This window comes from Pavona decussata, unplaced genomic scaffold, assembly GCF_977016875.1.
Source record: "Pavona decussata unplaced genomic scaffold, jaPavDecu1.1 SCAFFOLD_143, whole genome shotgun sequence".
Lineage (NCBI taxonomy): Eukaryota > Metazoa > Cnidaria > Anthozoa > Scleractinia > Agariciidae > Pavona > Pavona decussata.
Window position 1 is genome coordinate 1,493,972 of NW_028145556.1, and position 24,603 is coordinate 1,518,574.

Below are 24,603 nucleotides of genomic sequence, written 5' to 3' on the forward strand. Positions count from 1 at the left end.
GCAGACAGGCGGGTGTGTAGTTAGTAAGACTATGGAGGAAATAAAGCGTGCGCTTTCACCAGCAAGTCAATATCGTAGGCAGCGCGAGCTCGCGCGTGCAGACAACATACCATTGTGACGTCAAAATTTCAGTTAACGGTTTTGGTTGCTTGGAGAGGGGACCAGGTTTCAAGTAAACAAAGAAGTTAAGGCGTTTTGTCCTTTCAGCTGAATTCTCAGCGCCTGGTTTCATGATTTGGTAAACAAAGGTAAGCTTACATACTAACGGTGCAAGCATTCCGTGGAGTAACGATTTCTAATGGCTGCACAATGGCTACGCGAGCATGCAATTCCTTCTGGTTGCGCCGAAGGCAAAAAAGACTTGGTGAAAATCAGCGCGGAAACGTGTCACCATAAGAGTGCGTTTTTGCTAGCACTCTCGAAAATTAATTTTCGTCATTTTCGCGGCGATATCATTCAGTAAGGTTAAAGCACGTCTGCGATTTCCAATGGACACTTGGGACATTGAAACTTCAGAAAATTGCGAAAGACGGTTGCATGGAAAGACAACATCAGTTCGTATTTCACAGTGATTTCAGTAATTGAATACAATACAAGTTACAATCTAATCTACGCTCTCATTGAATCAATATAAACCATCCTTTTTTGAAGTTAAGTGCAGTTTATCTGGCCCCTTCACACGTACGACTTTTGTGCAATTTTTTGTCGCACTTTTTTAGTGCAACTTATAATTTGTCGCGCTCAAGTTGCAGTTTCAAATCGCCTGTGTAAACTAAAGGCGATTTCTTACCGCGATGTCATAGGGGTGTCAAGTACGTTTGAAACTTGCAAACTGATGTAAACTTGCACGGTTTCTCAGAAAACGTACAGCGATATCGCGCTGACTGATCGCAGCTGGTTTACACGTGTGATTTGAAGTTACTGCCTTGCGCGAGAAAAATTGCAATGAGGGTGCCACAAAAATTTTTATGATGGTGTGTTTGGATAGCAAATCTCCCGCCGCTTTCTCAACCAATGAGAAGCAAAAGAAAACTGCACACGTTTTCCCGCGCTTGGCAATTTGCTTCGAGCTCTGATTGGTTCATTTCGTTTACGTCTGTTGTGATTGATAAAAGTACTTAGCCTGGTTTTGGGTTTGGTTTTACGAATCGCTTGAAAACCGCTCTAACTAGTGTAATTTATTACGTTATTTGACAAATTAGGTGATAATTGCCTTGGAATCAGTTGAAGTTGGATTCAGTAACGGTGGACATATTTTGAACGTCGCAAATGTTTCCAGACTGGTGTAACTTGATAACGGACGGCTCCATGAGTGGCAACAGATGTTTAGAAAGTGAGTACAACATAACCTTCACTATAAATTAAAGTATCTTAAGTTGGTATTCGAATCCAGTATTTCGGTTGACTATCTAAACTGCTAAAAGAAAGATTGAGAGAGAAAGACAGACAGAGATAGCGCCATGCAAAAGTATTTCTCAACACTTTCAGCCTCATTTCCATGTTCGAATTCGACGCGACATGGTATTACAGCTACGGACTCAAAAGTTGAAACCACATAAGTTGATATCGCTTTTAAAGAGTTGGACGGGTTGAATAGCATACAATTAGCATGAAGAGCCTAGAGTGAAAAATAGTTTCTCTAAAAAAGTGAACAGGGGGAGGTGTGATTTGCATGCCGAAAGGACGAACGCTTGACTTGCGAAGGGCCAGATAGCGTGGATTCTTGCGTACGAGGCTCACACCACCAAAGGTCGCGAACGTGTCTCTCCCCAGTCTCACTCTGCATATCTTGTCCCCAAGCCCAAGTTGTTCAAAGAGCGGATAAATTTATGCAGCGGATAAGTCGCTACCCAGCGGATAAAATGTATTCACAGGAATACATTTTATCCGCTGCGTAGCGATTTATCCACTGGATAGAGTTATCCGCTCTTTGAATAACCGGGGCCAGAATTTCGTCCAAAGACCTTGCGCGCTCGTTCGGAAAATCAGCGCGTGATATGGACTATTTTAGGGAATAAAAATTACCGGATGAAGAAAATGGTTTTAACTTTTGAAGCATTTATACTTTGACTAGTTCATTGTTGTTTCTTACTTTGGGATTCTACTTTCATGCATGTAGTTGTAAAACTTTGCCATATTTAATTTTTTGTTTTGTTTTAGGCCTACAGGAAAATCTGCAGTATCGAGTGAAAAATTGGACTTGGATGGACCTGTTTTACTTGTTTATCTTTTTCCTGTCTGTTCATGCTTATACATGCGCAGTTTACCGATTTTATAATCGCAATTTAGTCCACTTACTACCAAAAAGGTGAGTGGAAAGTACTAACATGTAATTTATGACATTTCATTTTTGTACCTACCAGGGTGAGGTCCGTATTGGAGAATATTGTTCAAGTCCATTTATTTTCTCTTATTTGCTTTTTGACAATTTATCTAAAAAGCCGAAAGCGAGTTCCGTAGGTCAAAAAAAAAAAAAAAAAAAAAAAACAAGCAAAAATATAAGCGGTTGAAAACAAAACAGAAAGAGAGACCAATATTTACCATAAAAGGATCGAAAAAGCTGGTTCAAGAAAGGTGTTTATTTCAAAACTTGCGGGCAGCATGGTGTATCTTTATTTGCGCGTGCGTTACCAACACGAAAGTTGCTGACTACAGACAACTCGCGTTTGTAACAACTTCTAATGAGAATAATAAAGATTTTCTGCACGATCAACATACCAATCCAATTTGATGTAAACTCTACTGTTAACTCTCTACCTAATTAATGCGACCTGCAGCTGGTGTAATGCGGTGAGTCCAGGAAAACTGATCAACTTGCATGTTCTCTTTTAACTGCAATCTCGCTCTGACCCACCACTGACTTTGTACACTTTACCACAATACATTTCACGAGTCGTATTTAAGACGCAACAATGTCAACTATTTTATAATTAACTGTTACTTTGTGTAGCCAAAAGACATGTTTGTATTACAGAAACTTTTTTTTTATATTGAAATAATGGTCAAGTTTTTGAAACAAATTTGACTTATTTACAAAATTGCTTTTTATCCATCATTCAATGTACAAAGTGATTCATTTCCTGCGAAAGAATTCACCTAATTCAAGCCACGCTGGATATTCAGCTTTCAATATTACGAGAAACATCGAAACATCGACTCGCGCTATTATTTTGGTATCTCTTTTGAAATGCGTAAACAAGCAACTTATCATTCGATCTCAAAATATATTTTCTTTTTTTTTTTTTAACAGTACGCCCGAGATTCCTTGTGAGAATAAACAAGAAGTACGACTAATTGAAATACAGCCATCAACTTCGACGAAACCCTCGTCAGAGCGTGAATCTGAGGACAGTGATGAAATAGAGAGCGAATGTGTTGAAGAAAAGCCAATCTGGAGACCGAAACAAAAGAAAAAACGCAAACGAAGCTCTCGCCAGGGATGGTGACACCACTACAATCTAATTTATTATCTTGCGGGATGCTTGATCCCCGCTAACAAACAATTTTTTTTGCTAATACATGTATCCGAGCAATATCTTACTAGTTTTGATGGAAGAACAGCTAATTTAAAAGGAGAGCGTTGTGTTTATTAAAAGTATTCATAAAGAGCACAATACAGTCGAACCTGTATTAAGCGGCACCGTATTAAGCGGTCACCCTCTATTAAGTGGTCAGTTGTCAAAGTCCCGAAAATTACTTCCCTTATTTACTGTAATCCTGACCTGTATTAAACGGTCACCTCTATTAAGCGGTCGCGGTCACCCTATACTAAGTCCCAGCGAGCTGTTTCTATTGTTTTGACCTGTTTTTAACGGTCACCTTGTAAAAGGAAACCACTTAAATATGGTAACAAATAGCGTGCCAGGCAATTGAGCTTCTAATGAGCTGCACAATCGTTGCGTTAATGTTTTACTAGTCTGTTTCAATACCATGCTCTCCTTTGTCATAACATTTTACCGCCGAACTTTCTTAACCAAGTTAGTGATGCATTCTGTGCAACCTGTGTTAAGCGGTCACTTAGCCATTCCCCGAGGGTGACCTCTTAATACAGGTTCGACTGTATATTTTTGTCATTTTTGTAGGTTATGTGGGGGTGATGTCTTGATGCCTTAATTCAAAGTGATCACAGATTCGCGCGACGCTCTGTAAATCTCAGTTGCCGCTGATTATCGTGATAAAGAAACCACACTAACAGTCCGCTTGTTTTGACATTTTTAACTTTTTTATTTGATAACACCGTTCGGTAGCATCCTTCCGCTGATGTCACTGATCAATTTCAAGGTCGAAAACGTGAATGTGAAAATGTCACTGAGGTTTGGTGTCAACCTCGTTCCCAGGACCCTCTCTCTTACGACCCTCAGAACGAGGGTGGACTGGTGGATGCTAAAAGGAATGATTTACGATCCTCCAGAATTTAATAATCAGTGAGATTTCTTTCTTTCGTTAGGCTCTCTTTGCATTTGACTTTGAGTTCACAACGAAGGAAGGAGTGTGAGGTTTTCTTCGTGCAGGAACAAAATCTTTTTCCATTTCTAGTGAATATTAACACATTCGCGTTTAACCTCGCTTATTCTTCAAGAGTAACGTTGAATTCGCACCTAAAGTAAAGATCTGACCATTTTTCCATCAGACGACGAACCATTTATTTCTTCATTTGCTAATGTTGTGACTACACCCTGATGTATCTCAGACCGCTTAGTTCTTTAAGAATGACGTCGTGTTTATAGCTGAAGATCTGCAAATTTTCCCCATAGAACGAATCCTTCATTTCTTTATGGTAAGACCACATCCCGAAGTTTAAACTCGCTTAACATTTCACACGTCGCGTTTACACTTGAAGCTTGGTTAAATTTCTATTAAGGGACGAATCCTTCTCCATTTCGTAGCGGTATGACCACACCTTGACGTTTAAGCTCGCTTAGCACTTCAAGAATAGCATCCAGTTCACAGCGAAATTTCTCAATTTCCCGATTCTTCTGTCTAACGACTTGTCTCCACTTTGCCTCGGTCTCCTCTTTGTCGATCTTTGCTGTTAAGTGTGTTTTCTCGATAATTCTCTGTAAGTCCAATTCTCTTTGAGAATGCCTGTGTTCAAGAGCAGCTATTTTAGTTTCTAGTGAGTCAAAGTGTTTCATTTCTGGCGTGAATTTCTCCTTGGCGCGTCGTAAATCCGCCTGAAGATGGTTCACTTGCTGCTGGAGAGACTCCTCACGAACCTAACACGGGGAAATCAAGAAAATGAAATCGGTGACGGAAAATACATGAAACAAAAGCAAGGACAAACAACAAAAACGAAAACCTTCTTTGATTTGTTAACGCGCTTTTCAACTGAAAGTCGAAAGTAATTCTGTGTTTGTTTTGATTTTGCTCTAATACGCCATGTGATTGTTTTATAAACTCGCGCCAAAACCAAACCCATCGTGACTTGCTCGCGCGCGCCGTTTTTTCGCGCTTTTTTCTTGACTTCTGATTGGTTTATTGCGATGTATGCATGTGCTGTGATTGGTTGGAGTTATGTATTTCAGTTTTGATTTAAGATACTAAATTGACTACGTTGTTATTCGGCGAAGATTAAAGACTAAATTTAACAAACCTTGGAAATCACGGTTGCCAAAATGTCGTGTTAAGACAAAATCAATTCATCTTTCCGAGAAGATGTTTTCAACGAATTCTGTGTTCATTAAGACAAGCCCAAGTTGATAATTAAAAAAAATTATAAAATCTCAATACTTGATGCTTAACAGGGTGCCAATTTTGTAAGGAGAAGGTAGCTGTTGATCAATCGTGACTTCTAAGAGCATAATAGATTTTATTATTGAACCTCCCTTGATACGGCAAACTTACCCTCGCTCCTGCCACGGCCTCTGCATTCGTAGAAACATCAGCCATCTTGGCTTTAAGCCTCTGAACAACAATCTCTTGTCCCGCCAGTTGACTTTTAAGCTCTGCTACTTTAGAAGCCCCGTGATTGACAGCAAACTCTGCCTTCAGCTGATCCATTTCACGTTTGTGTTGAGCCTGCGCACTTGTCAACTGGTCAGCTGCCTCTTCACGAGCAAGCCGAGCACTCCGCTCGGTTTCAGCTAGAGAAGCCTGGAACCGAACCCGCTGTTGATCCATATCGAGTGACATATGAGAGGCCTGTTCTTTAAGGCGCCTGTTTTCTTGCTCCAAGTCCTGCACTAACGGGTCTGGCGTGGGGCTTGTCTGTTGATCCACTCTCTTCCCCTCTGAGGCCAGCATTTGTTCTCTCTCTCGCTGCAATCGGTTGCATGTCTGCCGCAAGTCCTCCAATTCCAATTCCTTCTTTTCCAGTTTTTCTTGCACAGATTGAACCATATTTCTTACGTCGTCGCTCGTTCGTTTTTCCAACTCAAGCTTTCTCCTGCGACTTGTCCTTCCACTCGAGCTTTCCGCCGCAGTTGCTTTTGATAGCGCATCTTGTAAAACTTGAACTTCCGTTTGAAGTTGTTGAACTCTCTCCTCATTCCCTTCACGAACCGTCTGTAGTTCTTCCTCCAAAAGATTAACACGCGTGTTCGAGCGAGACGCGTGTTCGTACCGCTCATGGGCACTCCGTAAATCTTTTTCTAAGTCTTTGATTCTATCTTCGTACTCCATTCTCAGCGCGTTGTATTTTTGCTCCACACACCGGATTCTTTTACTAGCCTCGTCATCTTTATTCTCGAGCTCAGTCTCCAGCTTTTTCACTCGGTTCTCCAGGAATGCATAAGTCGGTGACTGTTTGCGAGGTGACTCGGTCGTTACAGGCTGAGCGTGACCTGGTGCCGAGGCAGCAGCGTAGATGAGGGCGGGGAGGGAGTTTGGGTATCGGCGCTTAATGATTTCTTCCATCTCACGGACCTGCAAAGAAAAACACAAGCCACACCAAATGAGATCTAAAAATTCGCTTGCACATCCTCTTTTCTTGTAAAAATTACACATTGACATCTCAGAGTATTATATCTAACATCTCGGTTTTGGAATAAAGCAAAGAGAGGAACAGTCTCCTTGATGAACTGGAAGAAATAAAACGACGCCCTGAAAATGCAACCCGCTACATGTAACAACAAGACTCCATTCCACGGTTAAAAAAGAGATTATGCGATCCTCTTTACTTCTTTTATTGGCCACACCAACCTCGAACCTAGGGCTTATCCCTTGTAAATTGGAAGGTTGTGGTCACAATAAAATAAAATAAACCACTTTATTTAAGTGTCAACGTATTCAGGGCAGAGCACTAATTTGGACACACTTTTCGAGATCGAAAGGGAATTTAGAAGTGTTGGTTTTTGAGGAGAGGGGAAAACCGGAGTACCCGGAGAAAACCTGTCAGAGTAAGGACGGGAACCAATAACAAACTCAACCCACATATGACACCGAGTCCGGGAATCGAAACCGGGCCACAATAAGCGAGGCGAGTGCTCTCACCACTACGCCATCCCTGCTCCCTGCTCTCCTACGGCAGTGCTTTAGGAAAATAAAATTCCTTCAAAGGACATTTTGGCAAGGAACGGAAAAGAAACTAGTAGCAATCAAAACACCAACTCACCTGTCTCTCCAAGTCCTGTATTCTCTTGGCGTCAGTGGCTCTCTCCATTCCCCTCTGTTTCTTCTCCGCCACTGTCTGACCGTGTTGAGCCTGTAACCGAGCTACTATTTCCTTGAGCTCGCTTATTTCTTCCTCTTTCTTCTTCAGTGTGAGAGCATCACGGTCGAGCAAGACCTGGGTCTCAGCATACCATTTGAGCTTACTGCGCAAGCGCTCCACCTCAGCTGCGTGTCTGCTTTCAACTTCAGCGATTTCTCTGGTGTTTGAGCCTGCGATCATAGCAACAAAAGCTCAGGACATAATCAGAGTTTGTGACTTAGCGTAATGCAATACAAATGGAGCAAGAGATTCTGGGCATCAACCTAGGTTTTGTGCTTCAATAGATTTTCTCTATACCTATAACACTATAACCCTATAACGACAGTTTTGGCAGTCTGAAGAATAGATCGCATTGGTTTACAATAATGTCCCTTTTAATCGGTTAGTTTTCAGCTTCCTTTGACTTTTAAATTCGGTTTGTATACATTCAATGCATTGTTTGTTAGGAGAGTAACGCGCGCTAAAGTGACCTCTACTGTACTTAGCAATGGCCAGTTCATTAGGCTCTCCACATTTACTCCGGGATTTACTGGCTCTCATTTCTTGCATGTTTCTAGAAGCCACCACTATTGGCCGGCTTAAATGTGTGTTACACTAGCATCCTTTAATTCTTGGGTCAAATTATTCCATAAACAGTACTTACCCAACACTTGACTGCTCTGCTTCACTGCTTCATCTCTCTCACCCTCCACTGCCCTGATCCGAGCCTCGAGCTCGTGCTTAGCTCGCCTCAGTCCCTCCGCTTCCTCCTGCACTTCACTCACTCGCCTTCTCAGCGTCCTCATCTCTGCTGTCAACTGAGCGATTTTGTCCGCGCCCAGTGTGGCGGAGCCTGGGGCGGGGAAGTCGGCACCAGGACCCCCGCTTTCACGTCTTTCTATATTTTCTTTGAGATTGGCAAGCTCAGATGCTGCAAAGTCAAAAGTAAAGAATGATGCTATTAGTAAAACATAGATGAAAAAACGAAAACGAAAAAAGCAACACAAAATTAGAACAGGACCACGATTTTCTGACTGGCTCATTGATGTACTTTATTTTCCAGTTTTTGCGTGTGCAACTTCCCCTTGTTTATTGTTATTTTTGTGTGTGCGTGTGTGTGTGTGTGAATGGTAAATCGTGTCCTTAGTTCTATTTTAATGTAGGGTATTTGCAAATTTTTCGGCTTGGCCCAGCCACTTAGCTCGATTAGCTTGCTATTTCTAAGTGGCTGTGCCCTCTTCCTTAGTAACTTTTTCTTTCTTGAATTTATGTAACACTGTTTAATTTCTGGGCACGAATAAAGATGGTTGTTGTTGTTGTTTCCCACGTTTGAAACTTGTTCCCTGCTTTTCTGTGTGAATGTGGTGGAATTGTATTTTGCATTTTTTATGAACATAATACTTCCAGACCACATGCAATCTCTATTTTCGTCATCACTCCATAGTCAACATACTACAGGGCAAATGCTCCAGACTAGATATCTTCACTTCAGGTTTCTCCTGGATTTATTCATTACTTTGAAAACTGTTACGGAAGCGTTTGCTCTAGCTCGTCGGTTTTCATAACATTTCTCGTTACCTCACATTTCTTTTCGTGGGAAATCTGAGAGCTATCCGCAGTCGATCGCATCGGATTTTTTCCCAAACTTACCCGACACAGCGGAAGCATTGATTGCGCAGAACCAGATAAAAATGCTTTAGTAGACACCACCGTTACCGAGAGAGCGAATTTGTTAGAAGTTACACAAAACGTACAAGAGAAACCGCCGTCTTTACCGAGTTTTTGGTTCTCACTGAACATTCTAGCCTCGTTCGCCTTTTCTTTGGCTTGTATTTGTTTGAGTTCTTTATAAAGTCGCTCATTTTCCAGTTGATATCCTGACAGTAGCTGTTCCTGCTCGCGAACTTCTTTTTCTAACTTCTTGAGTTCCTCCTCGGATGCACCCTGAGGAGGAAAACAAAACCAGAAGAAATTATGAAGCAGCTTTTTCTGAATCGCCATTCACATCACACCCAAATAAGGTAAAGGCCAATCAGAACTCGAGAGAGAAACATGTAGCCGGTGTCAAGCGCGGGAAAACCTGCAAGCAGTGCCAGGCGCGGGAAATACAACCAATGCAAAGCGAGGGAAACTGCAGCCGGTGCATAGCGCGGGAAATTGAAACCGGCGCAAAGCGCGGGAAAATGCAATCAGTGCAATGCGGACGCAGCCCAGAATATCTGAACTAAAATGCGAGGAATAACAATTTTTTTCAAGCGTTACGATATTTTTATGACCTTCTGCTGAGGATGGTGTTGTCAGCTGTTACATGTAAAGTGTTGATGGCGAAATCGATTTAAATTTAAGATGTCTGAGATGTTCTCCTGTTGGGAGAAAAAAGACCTCTGATCATATTTTTCACCAGGCTTAAAACATAACATCGCATTTCTTTCAATGCGCATGTGCCACTCATAGGTTTTCAAATTCAAACCGTATGCAGGACGTTTGTACTATGAACCTAGTTGAATGGCCTTAGCTCCCACAAGTCTCCTGTAGCTCAGTGGTAGAGCGCCATCCGAACTAGTAATCGGAAGGTCTTAGGTTCGACTCCTGTTGGGAGCACTCGGATTTTCTTTTACCGAGTATGCCTGTGTCACCGACTCATAAAGTAGCTCTTTCAAAGTACGAAATGTTTTAAAAGTTAACATTTAATTATTTTAGAGAGATTCAAAATAAACCTGAGTAGTCAAGCGTTCGTGTTGTTAATTGATGCAAGGAAAAGGACAAAAAAAGGAAAACTCGCCGAAATTGTCGGGAAAAAGGGGCAACCTTACCTCGAGCTTTCCTCCAGCAACAATTCTCTTTCTGGTGTCCGCTTCTTTCTCAGACTCGTTCAATTTCGACTGCATAACAAACAGTTCTTGTTTAAGCTCATGTATTTGGCTTTCATACTCCAAGCGACATGTCTCCTCTCGCCTGGACCACTCCTTTTCCCGCGACGCCATATCCGCGATCAATTTGTCGTTCCTTTTCTTTTCATCCTTCCAGGCAAGTTGCCAGTTCTCCAGCTCGGCTAGCAAAGCCTTTTCGCGTGACAGTCGGTGCTCGTCGGAAGCTCTTCGGAAGGATGTTCGCGAAACCGATTTTGCGGGCTCGTCGTTCGACCATCTCGCCCGAGGTGGCTCGGTGTCTTCATTACCAGGTCGGACAAAATGTTTTAAATAATTTGCGAATGATTCTACAGAAGCGGCCAGTTGCTTGGCGGAGGGACTGGATTCGGGCAGTTTTGAAGAAGCAGAGGTTTCAAGATGAAGCTTTTTACTTGCCCCAAGTGATTTCTTAGTCTAAAAAGCGAAAAAAGTTTCAATCAATTAGGTAATAAACTAAGCAAAGATTGAAGGTTTTAAACTTTTCCACAGTTCTTAAAATAAATTGAAGGAAACACAGATAATAAAACTCCTACTATCATTGACCACAAGTGAGACTTGTTGGCGGTTGTCATCGGATGAAACATGCTTTATCACAGGTGACACTTCATCGTTCTCACTTATGATGGCACACTCGATGCTTTCTTATATAAAGAAATGTTGTCAATACGCCATTTCCGAGTTGTTGTGAACCTCATTATGAAAGCGAGGCTAGGTTCAAAGCTTTTCATGTGAAAGTTAGTTTTGTTTGTATATGAATGAAAACTAATTTTCATAATAAAAACTTTGCACTTAGCCTCGCTTTCATAATGAGGTTCAAAGCAACTCGGAAATGGCCTCCTCGTTGAATAACTGCTTTAAATGTCACTTGCATTCAGTGAAATTTTCGCACTAGACTACAGAAGAAATTTACCAGATATGACATTACAAAAAACCTACAATTACTATTCACTCAGTGAACGTTATCAGAAAACGTAATACTCGTTCGCTTCCCCAACTCACTCGAAAGCTTTGTGAAACCACCCATTTCACGAATACAACTGTACGTGCACATGCGCACTATCCATGACAAATGCTGACTCTGTTGTCATAGTAACTTGTAATATGAGAAGGTGTTTCGAGGCAATCATGACATGAGAGGACTAATGAACGAAACTATAACCCAAAAGACTAGAAATCTAAGATGCAGCAGTATGTCACATTCTATCTCGTCACCACTACCCCAGGAAATCCCATAAGATTGCCTAGCGCATGCGCAACATGGCATTTTTGGTAAGGTCTCAAGTAAGGAAATGATGACATGCCTTTGTCTTGCTGCTTTTCATGGTAGGTGTGGGTGACCAAGATGGAGCAGAAGAAGGCGAAGGTTTAAACAGATGACTTTTGTCCACAACACTACTACTACCAACTTTCCCTTTATCCTTTCTATGCTGTGGCTTCTCTCCAACGGTACTTTTCTTGCTCGGTTTTTCTTTGCCAGTCTTCGATGTTTTCTTTGCCGCAGCATTACCCTCAGTGCTTTTCTTTATGGCGTCCTTTCCTGCGCTCTTCCTTGCGCGTGCAATATTCTTAATGCTCTGTAAACTCTCCGGGGGAGGGGTGTCATCATCCTCGTCCTCCTCCCCCTCCCCCTCTGTCTTCAACTCCTCCCCTTCACTCTGCAGCAAGTTAGCAACAGGCTGCAGACTAAACCCTCGACCCTCCTGAGATGGTTGCAGGTCAAATCCTCGCCCACCAGCTACACTCTCCGACATGGTATCAACAGCTGACTTGAGGTCTAATCCTCTTGCTTCGCTAGCTGGCTGCAAACTGAAGCCTGGGGCGTCCTCAGCCGGCTGCAGGTCAAACCCTCGACCCTCGGTATCTGTGGGTACAGCAGGGGTCAGATCAACTCCGCGGAGTTCCATAGCCCCTGATGCAAGTCCCATGTGAGCGCTATCTACACTTGAACCAGTATCCTGGCTTTTGTCCTGTAACGATCCTATAAACGCATTTTCGTCTCTCACTGGCCTCAATCCGAAACCTCGTGCGTCGTCTACGGAGACAAACGGACTTGCGTTATTCCCGCGCGCCGTTGTCATGGTGCTGTTAGTGTCACGCCAGTCATCCGTCACAACAACAGGTTGAAGGTTGAATCCGCGCGCGCAAGTTTCTCCCTGGTCGTTTTTCTCGATGACGATCTGACCTTCCCTTGGCTCTTGACCTTGGATGACCCTGGATGTCGGGGGAAGCTCGAAATTACCTGAAAAGAGTTTCAAAGTTTAGATTGCGTGGGGGACCTTCTCAGACCTTCTTACCCGCAAGGATTTACATCTCTAAGCTGCAGTAACAAAATACGTATTGTCCTCATTGTTTTCCATCCATTTCTTAGGATAATTGTTGGCAGAGTCTGTTTGAAGATCAAGGCATTTTATTTTCCTATTATTTATTTTGCTTGGCTATTTAAAAAGCCTGCGTATACATATAGCAAGTGTTTCCAGCGAGCGAAAAGCTAGTTTCCGGTTTTTTGGCCGCGCTAATTTGGGACGAGCGCAAAAAAAATGAAGGTGGGGGCTCGCCCTATTCTCGCACAGCCAGAAAACCGGAAACTAGATTTTCGCCTACTGGAAACGCTTGATAAGCAGGCTACCATTCAAAAGACAAAACTCTCACACTTGGCCTTTTTACTAACTTTAAGTTTCTCTTTTCAAAAGTGTCAATGGTTTTTTATTACTTGGCCTACGTCACATACATTACGCACATTAATCTACATGTAGTTCACGCATAAATATGAACCGTTTTATAACCTACGGGGAAAGAAACTAAACGTATCACCATCTTGGCATATTGCCTCGATCAGTAGTGAATACCTGAGTACTTTGTGCCTGTATCAGTGTCAGTCAGTTGAGCGGCTTGCAATGCTGCTTGAAGTTCATGAATATCTCTTGTGCTTCCGCTCGCATCGTAATCAGGGCCTGTTCTTAACGCTGAGGGCAGTCTTTCATCGGATCCCGGACTAAGATGTTCACCCGAGGAAACCGCTAAACATAAAAGCATGATTACAAGGAGTGTCAGATTAAATATAAATAAATAGCAATTAATGACGAGGACGATGATGATGATGATGATGATGATGATGATATGTCAAGAGCTTGTTCCATTCAAGTCCTATATAAAAAACATTGTGTTTGCCAAAGTTCCGCTTTGCGTGTTATTAAAGCACTTGGTAAGACTGTTAACCTATTTATAAACAAAGACAGCGGTGAAAAAGCCTGTGTTCTGAGAGACTTGGCAAGCCAAGTGCTTCTAGTACTTGCGTTGAAGAGGAATAAATAATGGATAAGAGAATTAACTCTGCAGTGTATGTTATGCTAAAGTGAACCCTTGAATTTCCCACTGAGCGTTAGTCCTAGTAAGGAAATAAAAATCTCCGACCTCGGCGGGAATCGAACCCAAGACCTCCGGATTTGATCGTCCGTTGAGGAATAGCTTGGTAAGTTGAGAATGACCTTGGCAACCTTACTCTTTAACGCAAAGCTGTCCCAAGATAAAACATCGACCACTACGACTAAGGAAGACACCTACCGGGGAGATTATACTTCACGTATCTCAGTAATTAAGAAACTAGAGAAAGGATAACTAAATCAGGTTCTAACCTGAGGCTGCAGCTTGTGGCTTTTTCTGTTGCGAAAGAAGATTGAGAGCTGCTGCAGGTCTTTTGGTCTCCAATGTAGAATCCAGTGATTCCATCAAAGAAACTGATTTTAAAACACATGAAAATTAGCGTATTACAAACGATATAAACAACTGGAAAGCAGTGGAAGCAAAAAATGATCAGCAACGTTGTTGGTTTGTTGTTTGTTTCTTCAAGGCTGCTACCTAACAGGAGCCCAATAGCCAGGGGCGCCAAAGAAAATCCTCTGGGCACCTAAATTTTTTTTGCAACAGCACCTAACACTTCACATGTTGGGTCCTAACGTCTCGGCTTTTGGCCTTGTGGGCTCCTTGAAATTGTTCTTAGGCAACAGCCTTGTCCTTGTTTGCTACTTTGCTTGTTTCGAAAAGAAACCCCTTTCTTTTTCTCTTTTGCTCGAAAATCCTCGGGAAAGAATGCAAAAGCATGAGCGAGCACTATATTCGAGGGGCGAGCCGCGAGTCGCTCGCCCCTCGAATATCATGCTCGCACAGTTTTTTGCATTCTTCCCCGCAGATTTTCGAGCAAAAGAGAGACCGCTCACAATCTATACCAGACTCTGAGTCTCCTTATTTCTTGTGGTTTCTGCCTTTTTGTTTTTTCCACCTGTACCTGATGTATAACGACTTCAAAAACGCGGAGAAACAGTCGCTCTGCACGTGCATTATACCTTTTGGTAACAATAGTATAACGAACACAAATTTATTTATTTATTTATTTATTTATTCTTATAACTATTAATTTTTAATTTAAGTGACGTGTAAGTCCAAACCTTTTGACAGCAGACTCGGTTTAGCTGCTTCAGGAGGTTCCTACAATATAAAACGAAAAATAGGTGAAAAAAATTAATTGATGCAGTGAATTATTTCACTGTGCTTTCTTTAAACAGAACATCGTTCTCCATTGTTGATAGTGGAGATGCGCTTAGCTATATCAAGCTAGCTTTCAGGCACACCACTCAAAATGATGGGAATCCAATAATCCAAATTCAATAGAACAGGTTAAAGGGACTGTGTCACCCCAGGCGTATGCGCGCGTTGATGGAAAGCAATTTGAAATCGTTGGCCGAACTTTTTCAAATACCATCGGAGAGTTCAGGAAGCTGTTTTCTTCTGTCTGAATTGCGTTCACCTTCGGAAAGTATTTAGAGCTGAATGTTTTATTTACAAACGTTCTTTAGTATTAAATAGGCCTTATCACGGTTTCCGACGCCATTTTGACGAGTAGGCAAACACGTCTGAAATAACAGTGTTTGTATGGAAATCCGATGTCAAATAATTTTCATAAAACATCGCTTCCGAAAAATTCATGAATTGGAAACTTTTAGCACTATGCAAAGGATTTTAAGAAAAAAAATTGGAGGGATGTAGCTGTGCCAGAAAGCGTCCAGTCGTGTTTTTAACTTTCCATACATTTGTCTGTATAACGAACCAGCCGTGAACTGCTACTAAAAATAGTTCGCGAGAAAAAAAATACAGGGAAATGTATGGAAAGGTCAAAACACGATTGGACTCTTTCTGGCACAACTACATCCCTCCAATTTTTTTTCTTAAAATCCTTTCCCCAGTTCCAAAAGTTTCCAATTCATGAATTTTTCAGAAGCGATGTTTTATGAAAATTATTTGACATCGGATTCCCATACAAACACTGTTATTTCAGACGTGTTTGCCTACTCGTCAAAATGGCGTCGAAAACCGTGATAAGGCCTATTATAGAAGCTGTTTGTTGCGATATTTTTGAAAGCTTTTGAAATGGCGGAAAGCAAAAATCCCGCGACTTGTTGTATGCAAATTAGCCTCAACCAGACTCTACTGCGCATGTGCCCCAGCTGACATAGTCCCTTTAAAAATCCTAACTGGCAAAGATCACCCCTGAATCCATCATAAAACTGGCAAAAATCAAAATCAGTCCAACAACCACACAAACAGTAAGCACAACATTTTACTTTCAGGACGGTGCCTACTTTTGTTGCTTGCGCATACGTTTCCATTGGGTGGTGCCTACTAAATAAATACAGGGATATTTTTGCGCGGTGCGGAGAAAGCAGAACCTAGCAAGAAAATTGGGGGGTAACCATGTATCTTTCAGAGACAATAAAGCTTCAATTTGAAAGGAAACGCCATACATTACTTTGTATTTTATTGTTTTTAGAATAATTGTTGCTTAATGATCTCTAACAAATGCGTGGTTACCCCCAATTTTCTTTTTGGATTTCAATAGCCTTTGCTAAGATCGGCTTTCTCCGCATAGTCATAAACCACACAAAAATAATATGCGCCGCACAAATGAAGCTTTCTTTACTATAGTTTTATATCCGTCATACCGGAGCTGAAGGTCTTGGTGGTTCCTTAGTGTCAAGCTCAATCTTCGGACTTTTTTCATCTTCAAAGTTGTCACTGTATTCATCGGCCTCCTCCTCACTTTTCACATTTTCATCAACTACAGCTCGCTGGTTCGCTGTGCCTTCAATAAAGAAGACCAAAGTTAGGCTGTGTTTGGACTAAACGGATTGATTTTTGCGCTCGCTCGGAAATACTTTAACTACGAAATTGTCCGGAGTAACTGTAGATTGAGTTACTGTATAATCTTCGGAGGACAACCTTTGGACAAACTTTCGGGCGATGTCTTAGCTTATTACGGAAGTTCTCAGACGTCAATGTAACGTGTAAATAATGTTCAGTTTACTAAACATAGCTCCGTTTAAGCAGTTTCGATTGATCCGATGTTTGAAGTAAGTACAATCTACGGATGTTGCCACAAACTTGTTCTACCACGCTTCAACACCTACTTCAAGAAACATTCACAAAAGACCTGCACCTTTCAAAAGCTCTATTTTCACTGGGCCCTTATAACCTACAACTGCATTGTTTTTTAGGGCTGGGAGCATTGTTCTCTTGTTCGTTCTTTTATCCTCTCGATCAACCATGTAAGACGTCAACTGCAAATGGTGCAGGTCGCCCAAAAATTCAGTTGCACACAGAGGATCCATTATTTGGAATGCTTTAACGCCATAATTATTATCAAAATGTTATAACAGCACGGGAGAGTCTGTAAGAAAAGTTCCAAGAGCGCACACATTGAAAAAACTGAACGCTGTAGTAGTAGTAGTAGTAGTAGTAGTAGTAGTAGTAGTAGTAGTAGTAGTAGCAGTAGCAGTAGCAGTAGCAGTAGCAGTAGCAGTAGCAGTAGCAGTAGCAGTAGGAGTAGTAGTAGTAGTAGTAGTAGTAGTAGTAGTAGTAGTAGTAGTAGTAGTAGCAGTAGCAGTAGCAGTAGCAGTAGCAGTAGCAGTAGCAGTAGCAGTAGCAGTAGGAGTAGTAGTAGTAGTAGGAGTAGTAGTAGTAGTAGTAGTAGTAGTAGTAGTAGTAGTAGTAGTAGTAGTAGTAGTAGTAGTAGTAGTAGTAGTAGTAGTAGTAGTAGTAGTAGTAGTAGCGGTAGCGGTAGCGGTAGCGGTAGCGGTAGTGGTAGATTGAAACCTTATTTAACAAAATTTATGGCCACTGCCATAGTTACTAATAACTAGTTGTAGTTCTCACCAGTCATGTTGAATATAGAGTCTCCAAGTTCAGCCCCAGTAGCTTGTAGTCTCTCATCTTCTCTCCTACAAAAAGACATAACACTATAGGTAAAAACACACAAGAAACAATTCTGGATGATTTGAATGTTGTATTTCTTTAATGTTGGAAAGATAAATTTTTAAATTGTAACAAAATACTGTCACAGTGCCTTGAATTTTCACTTGTTAGACAAGTATAAATATTTACTATATTAGAAAAATTAATGATCTTCAAGTTTTATCAATGGGTACCAGCAATCTATGGTCACTTGCAGAATCATTAAATATTCCTTGTCAATAAGTAAGTACTTAGTGAGTGTAATCCTAAAATCCAGATGACAGACAAACACCAATATAAGCTACTCTGTTAAAACCCAAAACTTTTTACCGTAGCAAATGTCATACACCTAAAGCAATCAGTCATTGGTCTTCGTTTTATCTGTGCGGATTCCAGATTACATCCAACACAAACTAGGAACTACATTAACAACTTGATGCATTCAACACTTTTCATACTATCCATTAATGCACCAATCAATCCAAACCTTCAACCTGCATGCCTATGGCATTTGACCATTTCCTGTGCCCGCGGAGTAGGGCATTTGACACAAAAAGGGCTTCTAGCAAGCGGGAGATTTAAACTTTTCCTCGGTGAGGCAAGGAATTTGAACGGAGGAATATACATGTACAAGGTTCCTGATCCATGGATGAGTTCAAGGGGGAAATTATGTCACTTTTTTAAGCGACTGACTCACCAGAAAGGGTCTACACAAACTTTGCAGTGCTTTCAAAGGTATATATAGAAAATTTGATTGAATGTGAATGAACCAGTTTCCAAATAGTGTATAACATTTTGTTTTAAGGGAGGGACATTTGATTGTCAAATTCAGTGCTAGGGTAAGGTATTGAATGGCTTCTTGGTTCTACAGGGTCAGAATTTGAACAAGTCCCTGATTTTCAAAAATTCAACTGCCTGGGGATTGTTGGAGAGGGAAAGATGAAGTTTCAAAATTGATCAGTGCATTACTATACAGGGGACTACCATAAAGCAATATACAATCCTGCATTTTTGTCCCCATAACAAAACTGTGGGTCTGAAATGCCATTTGCCCCTGAATTGAATACATTCCCACAATTAAAAAGTTTAAAGAAAACAACAAAACGTTTCAGTTTGCAAAACATGTTTCGACAGAGACTTCTGTCACCTTCAGTTACTTAATGTACAAATTGTTGGTAGTCAAATTTATAATAAGTAGACAAAAATGCTAATATGATAAATGGTGACAACAAAATGAACATGAAACGTGACCAGGTGAGAATTATAAGGATAATTTTAGATTTACATGGTGTAATTGTTGATTCAAGGACATTTGTTCTCTTTGAATATGAATAGCCTCTTTTATCTTGAGTTGGAAAATGGTAAAAATTTCTCTCTATGATGATATGATACATGAGCAATTCATTGTCACCTTAACCTATCTGGTGTCACAGACTCTGAAGTTGAGATTTCAGCAAGTTTTTTGTCGTAATCTACAGCTGACATTCCTTCCTCTACATCATGAAAGAACTTTTGCTTGTCTGCCAGCTCATTCATAGTGTCCAGTCCCATGCTGCCAGGTCGGGTGGTGAAGGATTGAGGGACTGGAGGAGAGGGGCTAGCACTTGCTCCTGTTTTGGTTTCATCTATTAAAGAAGTTCAGAAAAAAAAAAAAATTACTAATAATTATTTATATTTAATTATTGGTAGTAACTGAAGGGTTTCAAGCTCTACTTTGGGAAACTTGGTATAGATCCCTTATTTTTATAGCCTTTTGGTCAAAAACTCCACCCATCTAAAGGAAAAGACATCACTGTTCTTCCATACTACCTAAGCCACTTGAATATTTTTGTAAAATGCGAGTACAGTTGACTCCCGATAACTCGAACCCTCGCTAACTCGAACCTCGCGCCACCTCGAACCAACCTTTTTCAATGTCCCTTGAAGGTTCGAGTTACCGGGAGTCGACTGTATTTATTTATTATAAATTGTACACCTGCCTACTTTTTCTGAGTCAAATCGAGAGATTTTTGTCTTGTCATGACCGGGATTTCCGAAAACGTCCCAGCCACTTCCGAAGATTTCCAACGATTTTCCGAAGACTTACGAATGTTGCCAAAAATGTCCAAAGATATTCCAACAACCTTTGAACACTTCTGATTTGAACAGATTGTAGACGTTTGAAAGCTTTTGCGATTACAATTAGGACACAAAGTTGACATTAAGCACCTTTTTGGGGGAAATCGAATCAAATTTTTGTTATTAATCATGCGTTAGAGAACAACTCATTCGGATTTGTGAGTCAGGTGTGAGAAATTGTCCTTAATGTGTGAGTCTCACGCATAATGCGTGAGACTCACACATAATGCATGAGAGTTGGCAGGTATAAAGTAGCAACCGGATGCTGCTGAAAGTTTGGCAACCTGAATATGAGAAAGTAAATCAATTTACGTGCCAATATTGTGTTATGGTGATGTGACTCAAAAATTGGCAAACGAACATTTAAGAGAAGTTTGACCTTAAGGAAAATTTCCACATATTCAAAGCCATTTTGTTGAGAAATATTAAAAAAATATACATTCCTGGCCATCTCCTTAAATACATACCACTGTAACTAAAAGTGTCTTCAAACTCCGATGATCCAAGTCTGAAAAAAATACATACATATATACATACTCATAGGTTTTTTAATTTATTGAACATGAATTTAATAAATAAATCATTACCATACAGTGTATATTAAAGAAATGTAAACTTTGCAACAAAATATTTTTTTTGTTCATCTATGAAGTTTATGTCGTTGTTTTTTTTTCACCAACAAACAAAAAAAAAAAGCTTTCTAAGTTCAAGAGGCTGGAAATGCACCAAGTTGCACCAAGTGTTTAATAAAGTTTAATATCAAACAAGGGCTTAGGTATTGCCATAGGTTAATTGTTAATTTTGGGTGATGCTTGTATTTTCATGGCTTTAAGTCAGCTTGTTTGTAATGTACAGTCCTGACTTTTCTTTTGATGATTAGCATTCAGTCCCTTTCAAACTTAAGAAGGGCTTATCAAACAGTACAGCTTATGACCAACCTTTTCATAATTTCTTCAGGAGGTGGTTTTGTCTTTTCTATAGGCTTTGCCAGACCTGTTGTCAAAGTTGTGGATATGAAAATGTTGTAAGTTTTATGCTTTTAACTAACAAATGCATGAACAATGATAATAGCTATGACTTTTTTAATTTAGAACATGTGGAAATGCAATTGGAGTTCTGTAGTAAATTAATGAACTATCAGGTTTTTGAATGGAAGCTCAGAGTAACAGTGCTTTGTCAGAGGTTGTATCATAGACGTTGTATCATATCATGTTGTATCCTTTTAATAAGCAGGAAATTTAACTCCACAGAGTACAGGTATGTTTACACCCATTTGTATAAATGGGTATCGGCAACGAAAATGCCAGAGGTGCTCCTATGATGGATTTCCATCCTGTTGGGGGAGGGGGAGGGGGCAGGATAGTAAAGTGCTGGTTACATGAGTGCAGTTGTAACAATAAGATACACGGTAAAAGCAACAACTGACCTTCTTCAAGACTATCCTTACTGATCGACAGAGCTGAACTGTCAACAGACAGAGTTGTCGTTGATCGTTTAGCAGAACGTGGATGAGGAATGGGAACATTTGGAGTGTTAACCTAAGAAAATAAGTTGAAGTAATGCTACTATCCGTACATGTATAGAGTACAATTAGGAGTGCCTGTAATTTATAATAATTGCCTGTGATTTAAAACAAGTCATATACATTTTAAAGGCTTATTAGCAACTTTTGCAATACATGCAAGCAGATTAAAGACCTCCTTATTGCCTTTCACACTATAAACTGGTTTTGATCATTCAATTATTCTATACAAATAATAGTTTTTTTACCAAATTCAAGCATTAAATAAAAAAATCAACCAAAAAGTCTCTTGTGGAGGGCTAATTTTTCCATCAGAACCAAATGTCATATTTATGAGAATTTAATTTTGCAGATTGCAATATTATTTTAATGTGATATAAAATGTTTGGTTGTGAATATAAAGATTGGCAATTAAAGTGTTGTGCAGGATTTTATTTTTGTGGTTCTATTTATTAGGATTTATATTAAAAATATTAATAAGAAGTGTTAAGAAAAAAATACCCTCCTCGCCAAAAATAAATCACAATATACACACTCTTCTTACATCATCTACTGCATCTGGTTCTTTTGATTTTACTTCTTGTTCAGGAATCTTTGGTTTCATCCAGCTCTGGCGAGCAGCCTCTCTTTTCTTGTGTTCATCCTCATCATCCTCCTCAGCCCACCACGGCATGCTACCACGGGCAGACTTTGACTTTAGAACAGGAGTCTTCATACGAGGAGATCCCATGGAGGATTCATCTGACATGGACTGAAAAGATGCCATAATAACATGGCATTATGTAAAGCCTCTTACAAGAGGAACCTTAAATACAAGAATATTGCCCACCACTACACTCCTGGCCAATATTTTCTGGGATAGATATGAAAATAGCATTGGCAGTGTACATTTGTATTCTGGATATCTACAAGTAGTTGCCATAAACTTGGTTTTTATTTATTTTATTTATTTATTTATAAACTTTGCCAGAGGAGAAAAAAAAAACATCAGGAAGAAAACCTCTGACAGGAGAGAACTCACAGAACGACAAGTTCCAATAACGAGACTCCTTGCATAAATGAAATTACAGCATAATAATTATTGTTTTGGTTTGCAGTCATTGCAAATTTTTGGAAGCCCCCCTTCACCCACGCAATGTTGATAGCTACTGGAATCATTCAAACTGTACATAAACAACAACATGACAACATTGCTTGGGGGCATTTCATGTTGATTGTACAGGATTGTACATTTGTGTTGTTTTCTACTCACTTCACCTTACACTCCAACTGTGAACTCTGTAAATAATGGTACTGGTAATATACTTTATCTTTATACTAATAGACTGCACCTACACTATGGAAACCTCTCCCCAAAAAAATGCTGCTTCTTTAGGCTTTTAACACTGCACTTTAAACGTTTTCAAGCATAATTTTTCTTAAGCAATAAACATTCAACAACTGAACACTACACTTTTTAAAACTAAGTTTGGTTTAGTAGAGGTCTTTGCATTATCATCTTTGCACAAATTGTCTCTCTGTTGCTTTAATTAAAAGTGGCAAACAATAGACTGATATTAAATCATGTCCCGTAGATATTTACGTTTTGTTATAAAATTACATGACTTGTACTAGCTAGCAAATGGTGTTATATTAAGGGATCATTCATACGGGATCGATGCGTTTAAACTCTCTTACGAGTCGACTCCTGTTCTTATTTGATCCTTCTTAAAACACTTAGGAGCAAGCTTAATTTGTAAGCAAAATACGAAAGCTAAACTTGCAAGTAGCCTTACCTCATTCAAGAACTTTTCAAATTCGGCGTCCAAATCCCTATCCTTTGCTTTAAAGCGATCTCGCAACTTACTCCACCGATCCGACATGGCAGTTGTTTGTGTTTTTATATTTCCTCTACCGTCAAGAAAACCTTTTTACAAAAAGAAAACATTATAACATTGTACAGAACTTCGCGGAGGGAAAACGCCAAATTCCTACCGCCGACCCTACCGCCATGTTTCAAAATACGGTATGTCAACAGCTTTGTAACCAAGCTTTCCGTCAGAGGACTTGGTCCGAGTGTTATTTGTTTTTGTTTGTTTTGTATTATTATATTGTTTGTATTTTTTATATTGGTAATTGAACTGAGTGGAGTGCAATTTGGGAATAAATTGCACCATTTTGGACCAATCAGATTCCAAGGATCACCAGTGATTTCAAAATGGATGTAATTAATATAGAAATTTTCTTCAAGAAAGCATGAGTCATGGGACCGTGCTATATGGCGCTATCTCACAGCTGTGGTTGCTGCAAAAATGAATAATAAATACTGAATAAATTGATAAATTAACTAGTGAAGCGCACTTCTGCAGGGGTTTAAAAATGATAGACTTGATATTAGGTTGGTTTCAAGAGAGGACCTTGATCCTCTCTTGGTTGGTTTCCATTCAACGCTCGGGGAAAATGCACGGGGAACAAATCTCCAAAAACATTCCCCTTTTTTGCCGCGTTACCTTGCCGTAGAAACGATGAGAGTCCCCCCCCCCCCTCCCTCCCACTTATTATAGGCACTTAATGCAATCTGGCCCTCGTTATTTTAAAAAACAACACTATGAGAGCCCTGGGGTCAAGGTTGCTCTCTAATATGCCTTTCTCACATTTATGAAACAAAAAACAAACACTGAATTGGCAAAAATAAAAATCTTACGTCATACACTTACACCTTTTAACCGAATTAATGACAAATACAAGAAAAAAGACAACGGTACAAAGGAGGTGACAGAAAGCCGACAAGAAAATTGCTGAAACTGAAGCCCTCCATTAGCTGGTTAAATTTCCCTCTGGCTAATGGAGGTGATTTGTCACTGCTTTAACGGTTTGTGAAAATTGGTGCTTGCAGCTATCTTCATTGGTGTAAAAGGCATTCATTTTTCTTCAGTTAGTCCAATACTAACTGGCTTTCTTCTATATATCCCTTTAAGTTGAAAAAATTGTTTTGTTTTTTTGCTTTTTCGCCCATTTTGGCTAAGCCAAAGTATCAAAAACCTCGACTTGTTCAAAAAGGTTTATGACGAGAACTGAAGGTCACCGGCGGAATTACCTATTTGCGAACTTATCATAATTTCAGTTTTGAATCATTTATATTCTTTTGTTTTAGTATATTTTCG

The 24,603-nt window shown here is 40.1% G+C and overlaps 2 protein-coding genes across 2 annotated transcripts; one reads left to right on the plus strand and one right to left on the minus strand.

Moving 5' to 3' along the window:
• Positions 1-119: 119 nt before the first annotated feature.
• On the plus strand, positions 120-3,616 carry LOC146466527 (uncharacterized). The gene is made up of 4 exons (XM_085127282.1): positions 120-248; positions 1,203-1,333; positions 2,161-2,308; positions 3,251-3,616. The coding sequence occupies exons 2-4, from the start codon at positions 1,270-1,272 to the stop codon at positions 3,444-3,446; spliced, it is 408 nt and encodes a 135-aa protein (XP_084983408.1). The 5' UTR covers positions 120-248; positions 1,203-1,269; the 3' UTR covers positions 3,447-3,616.
• Positions 3,617-4,711: 1,095 nt separating this feature from the next.
• LOC146466528 (uncharacterized) lies at positions 4,712-23,467 on the minus strand. Its single transcript, XM_085127204.1, has 18 exons — positions 23,236-23,467; positions 22,005-22,211; positions 21,365-21,476; positions 20,877-20,931; positions 20,406-20,446; positions 19,232-19,445; positions 17,743-17,807; positions 16,533-16,672; positions 14,982-15,021; positions 14,172-14,273; positions 13,386-13,556; positions 11,841-12,778; positions 10,444-10,953; positions 9,406-9,574; positions 8,295-8,561; positions 7,553-7,821; positions 5,845-6,864; positions 4,712-5,216 (listed from the first exon to the last, which is right to left on the minus strand). The coding sequence occupies exons 1-18, from the start codon at positions 23,320-23,322 to the stop codon at positions 4,857-4,859; spliced, it is 4,767 nt and encodes a 1,588-aa protein (XP_084983330.1). The 5' UTR covers positions 23,323-23,467; the 3' UTR covers positions 4,712-4,856.
• Between the last annotated feature and the right edge of the window lie 1,136 nt (positions 23,468-24,603).